Below are 15,403 nucleotides of genomic sequence, written 5' to 3' on the forward strand. Positions count from 1 at the left end.
ATTAGCGGAATAATCAGTTGGTATAACCTCACTGAAAAGCAATTTGATACTTTGTGTCAAAAGCCTTTAAAATGGGGGTAGTTCTCCTTTTTGAAATCTATCTTTAGCAAAAATCCTAGATACACGAAAAAGATTTTTGTGTGAAGATGTCCATTGCAGCATTATCTTTAACAACAAAAAAATTAGAAAAAAAAAATTGTGTTCTCTTTCCCATGGCTGTAAAATTCACTTATTATATTTACGACTTATTCCCTGCCTCCACCTGGTAGAGTATATGCTGCAGGAAAGCAGGGCTTTTAGTCTCTTCTGTTCACTAATGCTTCCCACATGCTTGCAACAATCTCTGGCACATGGTTGGGGTGCTCAATAAATACTTGTTGAAATAATGAGTGTTTGAATGTCTGATCACACTGGACTTTGTGCCACCTTTTCAATATGCCAAGGCCATTCCCACCTCGGGGAAGGCCCTCCCCCAGATCTCTGCATGCCACATGATACTTCCTTGGGGAGCACCCTGACACAGAAGCCTCTCCAGTCTGGTTCCCCATCCCTCCCCCTCATAACCTAATCAGAGCACTTAGCAAGAGTTGATATTGTGCCATGTTCCTGTTGGCATGTCATTGTCCCAGGATATTAGGAGCACCTTGAGAGGGAGACCCTCGTCTGTCTGGCTCTCTACTGTACCCTAGCATCTAACAAGCATCTGGAACAAAGTAGGTGCTGAACCAGTGTCTGGGGGCTGACCGGCTTTCTCCACACCCTCCTTCAGGTGGCCACCTGGCTCTGGCCTCCCTCCCTCACTATTCTGCCTCCTCATCACACCTCATGTGGGCTCTGGTCACCCTGTCCTGTCCAGCTGTCTCCCAGCCTCCCTCTCCCCCATCTGCCCTGCAAGATGAGATTGCTTTTCTAAAGTACCACTTTCATTAGACAGCCTTCACCAACAACCCAGTCCTTCCCGGATGACTTCCCTTCCCCACGAGCCACCCCCTTCTGCTTTGAGCTCTGGGGTTCTTGCTCCTCACCTATTTTAGGCCTTCTTCCCTCCCTGATTAGTCTTTTCCAGGCTTAAAATTCCTGACCCTGACTTCCCTTACTTCATTCCCTCTGTCTGGCAGGGAATCATGTCTCATGATCTCTACCATCTATCCTACTTGCTCTTTAAGTCACTTTATAAAGTGTCACCTCCTTCGGGCAGTCCTCTCTCGCTGAGCACTCCAGGACCTTTTTTTCTGGCCACTCCCCACCTCCTCTTCTCTTGTGGACCTCCTCGGGAACACCTGGTATTGGTGCTGTTTGTGGGCCCATCTCCTCTTTTCTGATACGTTGTCATTTCCTGCCTGGTGTGATCCACACACTCAGAACTCTTGAGTCCCAAACTCTCTTAGGAATCATGTGGCTCAACCCCATGGCTCGACAGGTGAAGAGACTGAGGATTAGAGCCGGCAAAGACTTGCTGGTCAGACTTGCCAGTGGCCGTGCAAGACTTGGAGCCTGGGGCTCCTCTCTCTTGGCCCGAGGCATTTGCTTTTACACCAGGCTCAGCCCGTAGTGCTGGGGTCCCACACAGCTCCCAGCTGCTGGCACCCTAAGTAGGACGTGTCGGATACATGAGTTAATATATGATACTCTAAGCCGACTGCCCAGAAGAGTTTTACATCGGGGGATGGGGAAACTCAGGTACACTGACATCACACAGCCAGGTGGGCAGGCACATGTCAGATGCAGTGAGGGAACTACGACCAACCAGGACACGGGGTATCTGACGTGAACAAAGTGAGAAGAAAGTGACGAGGTTCAAAACCAGAAACCTCGGAGAGTGTGAGTGGATTCTGAGGTACGACATACAAAAACGAGTCACCTACAGGCACGAGGCTGATCAACTGTGTTAAATGTTGATGTATCAGAGGCTTTCCCAGAGCTACGAGTTCCGGGGACTTTGTGGTGTTATCTGCAATAACAAGAATTCAAAGGAACGAGAGGCCACAGGAAGACTAGGGAAGAGTATTGCCACAGCTCACAGTCGACAAGCCCCCTGCACGTGCATCCCGTGCGTTAGACAGGGGTTTGGTGCCTGGCTCCACCCAGCTCTCCTTTTCCTGTGTTCTCAGAAAGGGCTGCCACTTCCAGGGGTGATTGCTCCAAGCCATCAACATAAAAAAAAAGACAGACATCTGGGATTCCAAGCAGTTGGGCAGGGGGCTGGTGGGGAGGATGGGAGACCCAACATATCTTTGTCCCTGTCTGCTAAAGGCCATGGTGTGGCCTTGTCCAAATGGCTCCTGGGCACACTGGCCCAGCCTTGGTTCAAGGAGCTGATTTCATGCAAGGGTATATGTGGATAGTGTCTTTTTCCTTCCATTGCTTAGGCTAGACAAAAATTTTTTTAATGTCCTAGCAAAAAATATCATTTGTGTCAAGAGGAAAAGAAAATCTTCAGGATGAAAAGTCCCTCAAGATACTCAAGCACCATCTTCTCAGAGATGGGCTTAAGAATGACTAAAAACAAACAAACAAGGTACATTATTCAATGACAGACTTCTGCAAATGTTGTGTCCCCTGGGTATTCATCCATGCGTTCTGCCTAGGTACTGACTTGTGCTTGGAATCATGGACAAGGCATTAATTATTTTAGTAATACAGTAGTCCTCCCTTATTCATGGAGGATACGTCCTAAGCCCCTCAGGGAATGCCTAAACCCTACAGGCACAATGCTTTTTCCTACACATACACGCACATGATAAAGTTTAATTTATAAATTAGGCACAGTAAGAGCTTAACAAAAATAATAAAATAGAACAATTATAACAATATGCTGTAATAAAAATTATGTTATGTGGTCTTTCTCTCTAAATATCTTACTCTACTGTACTCACTCTTCTGATGATGATGTGAGGTGATAAAATGCCTACGTGATGAGGTGAGGTGAAGTGAGGTGAATGACGGGCACTGTGTGACGTCACATTAGCTACTACCGACCTCGCCATATGTCAAAAGGAGAATCATCTGCTTCTAGAGTGCGGTTGACAGTGAGTTAAGTGAAACCATGGGAAGTCGAAGAGCGCATAAAAGAGGACTACCATACACCTAACTTTGGAGGATTTGGTAGGTCCTAAAGTCTTTATATGAATAAATCTATTTCATCCTAAGTACCTTACAGGGTAGGTATTATTTTTATCCCCATTTTACAAATGAAAAAACTAAGGCTCACAGAGATTAAGTGGTTTGTTAGAACCTAGATTTCTTACCCGTCCTGTGAGAACACTACCTGCCCTGAATCAGAGCTTGAGAGGCCGAGACAGCCTGCAACAGGAGCATTTACAGGATCGCATTCTGTGATTCGTAACAAATATACAAATCTAAGACTTTTTAGTAGGTATTCAATAATTAAATCAGCACTCTAAAAAGTAAGATGGTGCATATATTTGGGGTGTTTTATGAGCATTCTTTTTAAATTCTCAAGCCAAAACCTAGAGAAATGGCTTGTGTAATGATGAGATTTTTAGAAATGTTAGTGCCTACATCGGTATCTGTGCAGAGTTTGAGAGTTCAATTCCTTGCAGTGGACTAGGACATTTTTAAAAAGAGCATGAAACCATCCCCAACAGTCATTTTGTTCTTTTGAGTATCAGTTACTAAGGTTTTAAGCCATACAGATGTGAAAGAAATATATAAAGTACAACTTTTGAGTGCCGTGGAGAAGCAGTTATATTTCCTTATTTTAAAATTCAGGGCTATGAGTTTAAACACATTTCGATTTATAGTAAGTGTTGGAAAGCTTTATATAATGTATTTTTTTACTGATAATACTTGATCCACTATTTCACTAGGAGAGCGAATGAAAAGAAAGGGTTAGTCCTTCAACTCTGATTTGTGTTGAATCTAGATGTCCTTTGTTTATCCTTGTGTTTAATCCCAAGAAATGCAAGTGGGAGAAGAATCAAACATTTGTTATCACAAAAGTCTTACAAAATGGTCAGGAATATATAATTATTTCCTAGCAAATAAGCACCACTGCCACCACCACTCCTGGACATCACTGAACAATAGATTATTATGAAACCACACTGTACCGTTTATAAGGCATTTCATACACATTTTATCACTTTGCCCTCACTGTTGTTGGAGCAGGCATTTTATCCCTGCTTAGGACAAGGTAAGCAGCTCGCACGAGACCACATTAGCACAGGATGACGACTACTTTTAACACTTTGATCTATTTCCATCCAGTCACAGTTCTGTGAATATAATTTTTTCTTTCTAAAATTGGGATCAAAATGTTTAAATAATTTTGCATCTAGATTTTTCACCATTAGTTTTTCCTCATACCATCAGAAATTCGTTGAAAACAATTTTTAGTAGCTGCAGACTATTCTAAGACGAATGTCTAACAACTGAGTTTGCCACTTCCTTACTCCTGGGCATTGAAATCGCTTCCCATTTCTGGCTCTTATAAATAATGCTGAGATAAATATCAGAAATATCTCCCTCTCTTTAAAATTTCAATCCTCTTTAAGTTGCCGAAAAACTAAGTTAGGCCAAGCTTCACTTCCATTTTAAGACTCTAGGTCTTCCTTATGTGTGAAACCTGACTTTTATTTTCATTTTTGTTTTTTTCCTTTAGTTGAATCATGGACATATTACGGCCAGGGCTCCTTGCTCAGGTGACATCATTTTTGAAACTGCTGTGCCTACTAAGGAATCTACAATACCCCGTGGGATCAAGAAACCGGAATTTGCTGGATAAAGTCTTTTCACAGCTTGATTTTCCCAGCTATGAATGGCATTTCAACCACGCAGGGCTGAGATGTGCTTAAGGCACACTGCTGTCTAACTGGTACCGGGACCACAAGCTGCTCCGTTCTGCCTTCCATGCTACTCTGGAAGGAGGCTGGAAGAAAGAGAAAGTAAGGAAAGGAAGGAGACGAAAGGGAGAGGAAGTTCACTGGAATCCAAGGCAACATGCTTCCCAGTTGTTTATAGCCCTGTTAATTTCTCCAGTCATTCATCTGCTCATGCAATGAAGATCTATTAAGTGTCTTCTGCATGAGGACTTGTAATTTATGAACCAGACAACAGACTTGAGGTTGATCTGGGAGCACTGGAAAGCTGCATGACGAGGCTATAGAACACAGCCTTTCCCAAAGTTCCTTAACTATAGGACCCTTTTTGAACACCTATTACCAGTCTCCCAGAATTACCTTCCACAGAACACTGGTTAAAAGAAAAAGTAAAAAGGCATTTAATGAAGCTCAACATCTGTTCTAGTGCTTTCAAATGAAATTCTTTTAAGACTAGTAATAGATAATTTCTTAATGTGATTAATTTATAAAATATTAAACCAGCAGCTAACATCACATCTTAAGGTGAAGTAACAAAAGCATTGTCATCACTATTAGAAGCTTGGTGTAGATGCTCGCTTCCCAATACAATCAAATATGAAACAGCAGAGGAAACAAAGTAATCATGAATGTAATTGATACAGCTGTCTATCAGAAAATCCAAGAGAACCTACTAAAAAGCTGTCAGAGTAACTTCAATCAAATGAACAGATACAAAACGAAAATGCATAAAAATCAGTAGCTATCTCACATACTTGCAATACCAGTCTAGAAAATATAAAGGAAAAAAATCTGATTCATAAGAGAGAAGGAATATAAAATACCTAAGAACAACACAGAGTATATAGAAGTCTATGTAAGTAAATCAAACACCTCTCTGAGATCGATAAAAGGTCTGAGTCAAAGCCATGCTGTGTTCCTGCTTGGGAAGAGCAAATACCAAGATAAAATGCAGTTCCAATACAAATGGATCCCAATGGTATTTTCTGGGAAGAATCTAATGAAGTAATTTTAAAGTTCCTCTGAAAGAATAACAGGAAATGATGATTGACAGTATTAGCACAATAAAGAGAAGTGAGATCAGAAGGGTCTGCATTACCATTTAATTAAAGAATGTTTTAATGACAGTCCTTAAGACAGTATGTTGTGGGCATAAGAATCTACCAACAGAGCAATACAACAGGAGAGAAAGGCTCCAAAAGATCCCAATATTTAATAAGTTAGCGTATGAGGAAGCCTCATGTGGTAGTGGGAAAAGGTAAGATTATTCAATAGTGCTAAAAAAATAAAAAAACAAGGGGCGCCTGGGTGGCTCAGTCAGTTAAGCATCTGCCTTCAGCGTGGGTCATGATCCCAGGGTCTTGGGATCCAGTCCCGCATCGGGCTCCCTGCTCAGTGTGGAGTCTGCTTCTCCCTCTGCCTCTGTCCCTCCCCTCTGCTTCTGCTCTCTCTCTCTCAAAATAAATAAGTAAAATCTTTAAAAAAATAAATTTTTTCCTGTCACACTTGTTTTTAAATAATACATAGTTTTACTGACAGTTTGGTGAAATAATGATCCTCATATTAGATTCTGTGGTGGGAATCTAATTTGGAATGACTTTTCTGAAAAGGAATATATGTACATATACATATTCCAGATAAAATATATGCTTTATTTAAGATATATATTATATATACATATATGTATTACATAGGTGTACATATAATCAGCAATATACATAAACTTGACAAATATTTATAACTTTTGATGTAGTAATTCATACTTGGGCAGCTATTCTAAGAAAAAGAAAAAACTGAGACATACAAAGATTTACAGCCAAGAATGTCCACTGCAATATTACAGATAACAGCATAAAATTAGAAACAATGTTCCAAGCTGTAGGATAGACTAGGATGCAGTCATGAAAGCTATTTCTGAAGATTACTTCATGACACAAGAAAAAGTTCATCATATCATATTAAGTGAAAAAGGCTGTTTATTAAATTGCATTTTTTGCATAATTCCCAGTTTTGTAAGCATGACTTCTAGGTCTTCATCTAGGTCATTCACTAAGTATGTGAACAGATGGAGCTTGGACCACATGCCATGGAAGGGCCACCAAAGTGAGCCTCCCTCTTCTGGGTTGAGGCCGACCCGCTTCAGGCTTAAAAAGTTCAACAATCATGATTCCATTAGCTGAACCTTTGTCTATCAATGGTTCCCAAATATTTCCTGGGGGAGGCTACCTAAGAATTACTCTGGGAGGTGGTTTATAAAAACCAAACCCAAACCAAACTCAAACCAGATTTCGGAGCCTCTCCTACAGAAATTCCAATTCAGGAGGTCTGGGATGGAGGCCCCTGGAATCTGTTCTCAGGCTCCCAGTGATTCTGACCCATAGCAGATCCAGGGACCACCGCTTTCTAGTTCATAATTTTCCAAGGTCTTGAAAATTATACTGAGTGTCTTTTAGAAGTAAGCTTCTAGATGTGAGTTAAGGAAGAGAATTTTATAATTAAAAAAAACAAACAAACAAAAAACAAAAAACCCCGAACACATTTCCCCTCACATTTCTCCTCATCCGGTGGCATTGCTACCGTTCGTCAGGCAGGTGATGTAGTACGTGGACAGGAGGCCAACATGCAGGGTCTCCCTCCGTGACTGCTGCCACCCCCACCACACCCCCCTGCCCTCAAGCCCCCCTCCCCTGCTCCGAGGCCTGCCTCTTCTTAGGTTTCTGAGATACCAGCTGCTCACATTCTACAGGCCCCTTCCATCAACTTATAATGGCTTTCATCAGAATGCCTGTCACCAGGGCACAGTTCCTTCCCTGCAGTACCCAGTTGCTGAGAGTTTTCTATATTTGACGCTTCACCTCCCACTCACTCCTCAGCCCACTGCCACCTGGCTTCCATCACCACCACTTAACTGGCATGGCTCTTGCCAAGGTCACCCTGGCTCCTGATGGCTAATCCACTGGATCCATTTCAACCCTTTTCCCAGAAGCATCTGGCCCTGCTGACCATGCCATGCCCTCTCTTTCCCTGGCTTTTGTGGGGGCTGCCCGATGCCTCACCTATGTAGCAAATATTTTCCCTTTTTTGATAGCAGCACCCTGAGGAGCCACGTTTCCCCACTCTCAGTCCACATGGTTTGGGGGCCAAGCACCCCACTGCAGGCATGGGTATTTCATTCCCCTGCCTCAAGGAATTGGTTCAGGATAGGTATATGGCCAAGGTCTAACCAATGAGACTCAAACCTAAGACTTTTGCAGAAACTGTTGAGAAGAGGTTTTCTTTTTTCCCCCACTGGGGTTGCTGAGCTGGCAGAAGGTGAGTCTGGAATCAGAGATGGCCACCTGCCCCTACCCCATGAGGGGCAACTGCCTGAGAGGGAAGCCAACATGAGGAAGGCAGCAGAGCTGAGAGATAGAGACCAGATGGCGCCACTTGGGGTCCTAGGCCAGGTCTAAAGCCAGCACACCCTGGTCTGATCAGCTTCATGAGAAAATGTACGTTTTTCCTTAAGCCTTCTTCACTTGAGTCTCTGTTACTCGCAACCAAAAGAGCCCTATGATGGCTCTGAATCACCATCCACCTCCCTGGTGACACAAGCTCGTCTTCCTCTCACTCCAGACCTGTATGTCCAACCCCTTGTGGACTCTACACCTGGGTGTCTACTTCAAAGTGGGTTTAAGTCTAAACTCATAATTATGCCCCCACTCTTCCTCTCCGTGTGTCTCCATCTCAGTGGATAGCTCTACCACCCACCCAGTTATCCAAGGAACCTGGGCCTCATCATTGACACTTCTTGCCCTCATTCCCTGGTCTGGTTTGGGCAGCTAATTCTGGCTCATTCCTCAGGGCTCAGCTTTTAGGTTGTGTCATCAGGGAGGCGTTTTCCAACCTCCAAGCCAAATATAGGACCCCTCTTATGCCCACATCCCACCCTGTGCTGCTAGTATCACAGCTCTGGTCACCCGGAGCCCTAATGGCCTGTGGATTCTTATCCATATTCCCCATAAAACTCTAAGTTCTGGGATAGCCAGACCCTTCCCGGAAATCAGTATTATTTGAATAAATGGACACTGGGATATACGGGTATGATCTTATATTGTATATTATAGATAGTCCATTCTTCTGTAAAAACTAAATATTTCAACATTTCAGAAAGATCTACAAAGGGCTTGGTATTTGGCAGAAAAGACTATCATTTTCAGGGGCTCTAGTGCCTGGAGAACCACCCAATGCGGCCCACAGTGTTTCCTTAATGGGAATTTCTTTAATGGGTAAACCAGGCTGCCTCCTAGTGAGCGCCTTCACTTCACTTTAATAACAGACTCTAGAGCTTATCAAAGGAATGAAGTCGAGCTTTGTTCTTTAATAGAATCTATTTCCCCCTTTTTCTGAAAACTGGGACATTTTGCCTGCTTCAAGTTTTCTGATACTCCTCATATTCTTTGTAACTTCTTTTTTTTTTTTAAAGATTTTATTTATTTATTTGACAGAGAGAGAGCACAAGTAGGCAGAGTGGTAGACAGAGGGAGAAGGAGAAGCAGGCTCCCTGCTGAGCAGGGAGCCAGATGTGGGGCTCGATCCCAGGACCCTGGGATCATGACCTGAGCCGAAGGCAGACACTTAACGACTGAGCCACCCAGGCACCCCTCTTTGTAACTTCTTAAAAATCACCAGACACAGCTCTTTGGGCACAACTACAAGTTCTTCCTATCTGGCCCTGCCATCTAGCCCCCGCCCCCCTTGGTATTTATGGGGCCATGCTTGCGCCGCCCCTGGGGAGCTCCTCACCCTCTGGGCTTGGATACCCTCTCCCATCTGGCTGGGCTCCCTTTCCCATCTCTGGATCATTTGCTTTTGAGAGAAAAGGAAATAAGACAATAGTAGCTGAGTAGTTCTGCTTTCTCTGAAAGTTACAGCAAGAGTCCCAAGCAGTGGGCCTATCACTTCCTGATTCTTTTTCTTGTTCTAATCATACCGGAAAAGGCCTCTTCTTATCCGAGGTATTTTCGCCTTCCTAGCCTGCTTACCAGCTTCTTAACACTTCACACTGCCCATAAACCTTGCTCTCACACTTGCAGATGGAACTTGAGTCCCCCTTTCCCCTATTAACACTATATTTAAATAATATTTAAAGTTTTAAAGCACAATTACTTTATCAAGTATTTTATAGGAAAATATTAGACTTTGATTTTACTGACTTAATTTGAGTGTTAGGAAGAATGAACATGTTTATACACTGACAAGAATATATGGGGGAAAAATATAGGGACTGTGTGATAGCTACTTGTACTCCCTTTTCTTTCTTTTTAAAAAGATTTATTTATTTATTTGAGAGAGAGAGAGAGAGAGAGAGATCACGCAAGGGGGAAGGACAGAGGGAGAGAGAATCTTAAGCAGATTCTGCGCTCAGCGCAGAGCCCACTGTGGGGCTTGATCTCATGACCTGAGATCACCACCTGAGCTGAAACCAAGAGTCAGACACTTAGCTGACTGCGTCACCCAGGCATCCCTGTACTCCCCTTTCCCCTCATGTATATTCCTTAGTTCCTTTTGTCCATGTGTTCTTTTGGCTTATTTCCACAATTTTTGGTTTGCTTTCTTTCTGGCAACCATTTTTATTTTAAATTATTGCATACAGATGCAGAAATTACTTGACTGGCGCTAACTGCACAATTATGGAAATTAATCACAGGATGCTGAACTGTTGGAAGACTGAACTGTTTTATATTTTTAACCGAGATAAAATTCATATACCACAAAACCTACCCCTTTAAAGGGTAAGGTACACTTCTCTGTTTTTAGTAACTTCACAAAGTTGTGCAACTAATATCACTAATTTCAGAACATTTCCATCACCCCAAAAGAAACCCTGTACCCATTAGCAGTAACTCTCTATTCCTTTTGCAATGTGGATATCTAGTTGCCCACCATTATTTGTTGAAAAGAATGTTGTTTCCCCCATTGAATTGCCTTGGAACCCTTGGAAAAACAAATTTACCAGACATATAGGTTTATTTCTGGACTCTCAGTTCTATTCTGTCGGTCTCTATGTCTATTCTTATGCTACTATCACACTGTCTTGTAGCTTTGTGGCAAGCTTTGAAATGAGAAAGTATGAAACTCCAATTTTGCTCTCTTTCAGGACTGTCTTGGCTAATCTGGATCCCTCACTTTCCGAGTGAATTTTAGGATCAGCTTGTCAATTTCTGTAAAGAAGGCAGTTGGGATTTTGGTAGGGACTGCATGGAATCATAGATCACTTAGAGCAGTACTGCCCTTCTCAAAATATTAAGTCTTCCAATGCATGCACATGGGATGTCTTTCCTGTTTTGTTTTGTTTTTAGGTTTTCTTTAATTTCTTGAAACAAAGTTTTATATTTTTCGGTGCATAAGTTTTACACTATTTTTGTTATATTTATTTCTAAACATTTTATTCATTTAGATGTATTATAAAAGGAATTATTTTCTAAATTTCAGATCGTTCATTGCTAGTGCATAGAAATATAACTGATGTTGTATATTGATCTTGTATCCTAACACTTTGCTGAACTTGTTTATTTTAAAAGTTTTTTAGAATTTTCCTAAATCCTTAGGATTTTCTATATATATGATCATGCCCTTTGTGAACAGAGATGGTTTTACTTCTTTCCAATCCATATTCCATTTCTTTTTCTTGCCTAATTGCTTTGGGCTCTACCCTTTTAAAGCCTATACAGTTTCTTGAATGACTTCCCTCTTTTGTCCTCATTAGAATAAATTTTTCTGGGAGAAGGGGACAGGGTGTAGGAGGAAGAGAGAAAATGGAGCTCTTAAAAACCAAAATATTGCAACCGTGTGGTTTGAATTGATTTTCAGTGAGACTCACATCCTCTCAGTGGAAATGTCTTCCTTCATAGCACCTGGGCCCAGGGATTTTCTGGGGGAATCTCTGAAATCTGTTTTCCTCAGGTTTTGGATACAAGCCTGGCTGAGCCAAATATCCACCCTTCCTTGGTTGTTACATAGTCTAAGAAAACATAGCCACTTTTCCCAATGCCTGTCTCTTCTCCTTCTTTGGCCAACTCTTACTTGCTAGTTAGAGGTAGAGCACCCATGGTTTCTCTCATAGCATCCTCTGCCTTCTGAGAAATAAAACAGTTAGTGAGACAATAGGTTTATCAGCTGTTCTGCTTCTATCTCAAGAAGACTTTGACAAATAGCTCCATCACATCTGAAGTCACCTTCTGGGCCAGTTTTGTGATCCAGGTGAGGAGGGTCCACCAAGACTCTCCTTCCATATACTTCCATACACTTCCAAAAAATAAACAGTTTTTGACACTCAGGTTCTTCATCCCATCTAGAAGACCTTTTTATTAGAACAAGGCACACATTTAATTTCCTCATTCCTGATGAAGTCTTGGCTCACCATGTTCTAGTGGAGCTCTTACTTCTTCCCAGTCATGGGACAAAAGGAGGGAAGAATGGTTTTATTAAAGGTGTCCAATGCACACCAAAGGCTTTGCTGACTGCCTTTAGAATGAGAGAAGTTTCCTTCCTATGAGTGCATGCTCTGTGTTACCAGTGACCTCTTGGGATATACAGGAAGCCAGGTGGATGGAAATCTTTGACTATGTAAATAGGTACACCCCATAGCCAAGTATGAGCTTCTAGTGCTCAATGGCTAGACATGAACAACCTAGGCACTGACCGGCTTCAGAAGAAAGATAGCACTGGATGTAGGCAGGATCCAGGATGGTCAGCACCCTGGGCCAACTCCACTGCTTCCCAGTTCCAGGGCAGGCTCTAGAGGGTAGCTGCCCTTTTGTTTGGGGCTTTCCTCCTAGGAGTTAAATCTCTTCCTCCTAGCTCCACTCTGAAACCAAACTCAGGTCTCTGGTGGCTCACCAAGCTTCCTGTCCACCTTGATTTCCTTCTAACCTCACAGGTCCACTTTGTGCCCACTGCCTAAGGATAAAGTCACTTAGGCCAGGGAAGGTCTCAAGAGCAAGTGACTTCTTGGTAAGCTGACTCCTCCCTCACCCTGAGGTTGCACATGGCTCCAGTGCCTACTGAGAAGTGGTCCATTTGAAGGAAGTTGCGGGAGTCAAATCTCAAAATCCTTCTTAGAAGTATGCTTAGCCATTCCACAGAACTCCCCACAAATGATGAAAGAGAGAGAAGAGTGAGGCTATGTAAGCAGAGAGATGGCCACATCACATCCCGGGGGCCACAGGAGCACCAGGACTCCCTAATCACACCGAGCACAGGAAAGCCCCGTGGCAGAGAGACAGGAGGAACTGCCCAGGGCGCCATGAGCGTGCCACTGCTCATGTCTGCGATTATTATAATTATGACAATGCCAGCTTCTTATCCTTTATCTGTGTGTTTCAAAAGGCCCACCTCCCACTCTTATACCACTTGGTCACAATATTTCAGTATCCCATATACTTAAACCGAGACCTTAAAGGTATTGTCTGTCATCTTTCAAGGTACCGGTTACTGTAACATTTCTATGGTTTGAGTGTCTGGGGTGATATATTTAATACTATTTTCACCTTATTAATAAGCACCAAATAAGTCAATTTAAAAATTATTTCCTTCAGTCTTCCTTCACGTTCACTTTACTATCTAGAACTATATTTCAATATAGTGTATTTGCTTTGCTGAATCCATTCATAGTGTATCTGTACGTCTGGACTGAACACATTTCCTGTAGTGACAACTACTCTATTTGTAGGAACTATTTAGGTCACTGGAGTGGAGAAAAAGAGGCCACTGTTTAATAGAAAGGGCATATATCCAAATATAGATGCAGTTTTCTGAACACCTATTGAACATCAATGATGGAGAGATTGTTACAACTTCCCAAACCCTAGACCAAAACCTTAAATGATTAGTCACTTTGTTTAAACTGACCCAGAGTTTAATCCAGGAAAGTAAGTTTCCTAACCCCTAAAAAAGTGAGTCTTAAAAAGTGTCTTACTTCTGCTTTAGAAGTAACATAGTCTCTTCAAAAAGCAATTTGTTTCGATGTAAATGATTTCCCAACAAAAATCACTTCAGAGGAAGCTATATGAGTTGAGCCTTAGCGCATGCACAGTAATTGTTTGCTTTTGGAGACAGAGCAAGCATGACAAATATTTTCAGTTGTCAAGGGAGGAGGGAATGACCCACCTAAGAAATGGAAACTAACGAAGAGTAATATGACACTCCCCCTTAGCTCCACCGGGCGCCGGCTGGGGCTGCTACACAGTTAACTTCCTATGGCCGGATAAAGGCGAGGCTGTGCAAGAGCCGAATAAAAGCGGCCTCTCTACCCGCTCCCCCCAACACTGTGGTGGGGGACGGCATGCAAGGACTTCAAGGGAAGGGGGCATTGGAAAAGTACCCTTTACTGTTGCCATTCATTCATCCATGCATGCATGCATGCATTCATTCATTAATACATTCCTTCATGCATGCATGCATGCATTCATTCATTAATACATTCCTTCAATAAATAGCTATGCGTTGGGGGCTTAATTCTTCAACTATGACTCAATAGCCCATTCGGATACCACACACCTCCGTCCCCATTTCTAGCCCTAGGCCTCACTCGCTCATCAAGAAGATGCTTATTACAGCCTCGCTCTCCTCCCTCCCTTCCCCGGGTCCCCGGGCCAGGGTGACAGGACAAATCCAGTCAGGAGAGTCCCTTACCAAGAGCAAGGAAGGAGGGCTCAGAGTACAGGGAGAAGGGGTTTCGGGGACCTTCCTGCCTGCATGGGGGAGAGGCAGCCCCTTCTTGGGCGGCCGCACCCAGGGGCGAGGCTGAGGGCTCCCGGGCACCGCGCTTGGACGGGGAACCTGAGCTGACGCCGATGCTGGAGGGGGAAACGGCCGCGAGGGGATTCCGCACGGGGGGAGTGGGCGCTGCAGGACGTCCGAGGCGGTGGGAGGCTGGTGACAGCACACGCACACGTGGGGAGGACCGCCTCCACCCGGGTGGTGGGACCAGGGGTGCCGGCAGGGGCGACGAGCGGGCGGGGCGGGTTACCTGATGAAGGTGGTCTTGCCCGTGCTGTATTGGCCCACCAGCAGGATCATGGGCTTGTTCTCGAAGTCGGCGTCCTCCAGCGCCGGCGAGTGGAACTCGTGGAAGCGGTACGCCTCCTCCAGCGGCAGCACCTTGCGCAGGTAGAGCGAGCGCAGGCCGCCAGTCACCGTCTGCACCGCGTCGGCGCCTCCCGCGCGCTCGCGCCCGCCCGCCTGCCGCCCCATCCAGCTGAACATCCTGCAGCCGGTCCGCGCCCCGCGCTGGCCCTCTCAGTGCCTGCCCCGCGCTCCGACCCCGCTCTGGGTTCGACCCTCCCCGGCTCGCTCTGAGCTGCCCCAGCCGCTCTCGCCGCCGCCCGAGCTGGCCCCGCCTCGTGCCGTCGCAGCCAATCTCCGGTCGTTACGTCACGGCAGCTCGTTCACTATTCAGAAGGCTCGCTCAAGTCCTTCCTCATTGGGCCGCTGCCAGGACGGGTGGTGACGTCAGTCAACGGAGAGGAGGTTCTTAATGAATTATTGATGACGGAGTCTCTCCGCGGGACTGGGCGGAG

General features: G+C 44.2%; 1 protein-coding gene across 1 annotated transcript in view; it reads right to left on the minus strand.

The window, feature by feature from the left end:
* The window catches only part of EHD4 (EH domain containing 4), a 78,875-nt gene extending 63,673 nt beyond the window's left edge, over positions 1–15,202 (minus strand). Inside the window, exon 1 of the mRNA XM_032417274.1 lies at positions 14,854–15,202. Within this exon, the coding sequence (XP_032273165.1) occupies positions 14,854–15,089 (236 nt within the window). The 5' untranslated portion in view covers positions 15,090–15,202. The remainder of the gene's footprint in view (positions 1–14,853) is intronic.
* Positions 15,203–15,403: the final 201 nt, after the last annotated feature.

Source organism: Phoca vitulina, unplaced genomic scaffold (assembly GCF_004348235.1).
Source record: "Phoca vitulina isolate PV1807 unplaced genomic scaffold, GSC_HSeal_1.0 scaffold20, whole genome shotgun sequence".
Lineage (NCBI taxonomy): Eukaryota > Metazoa > Chordata > Mammalia > Carnivora > Phocidae > Phoca > Phoca vitulina.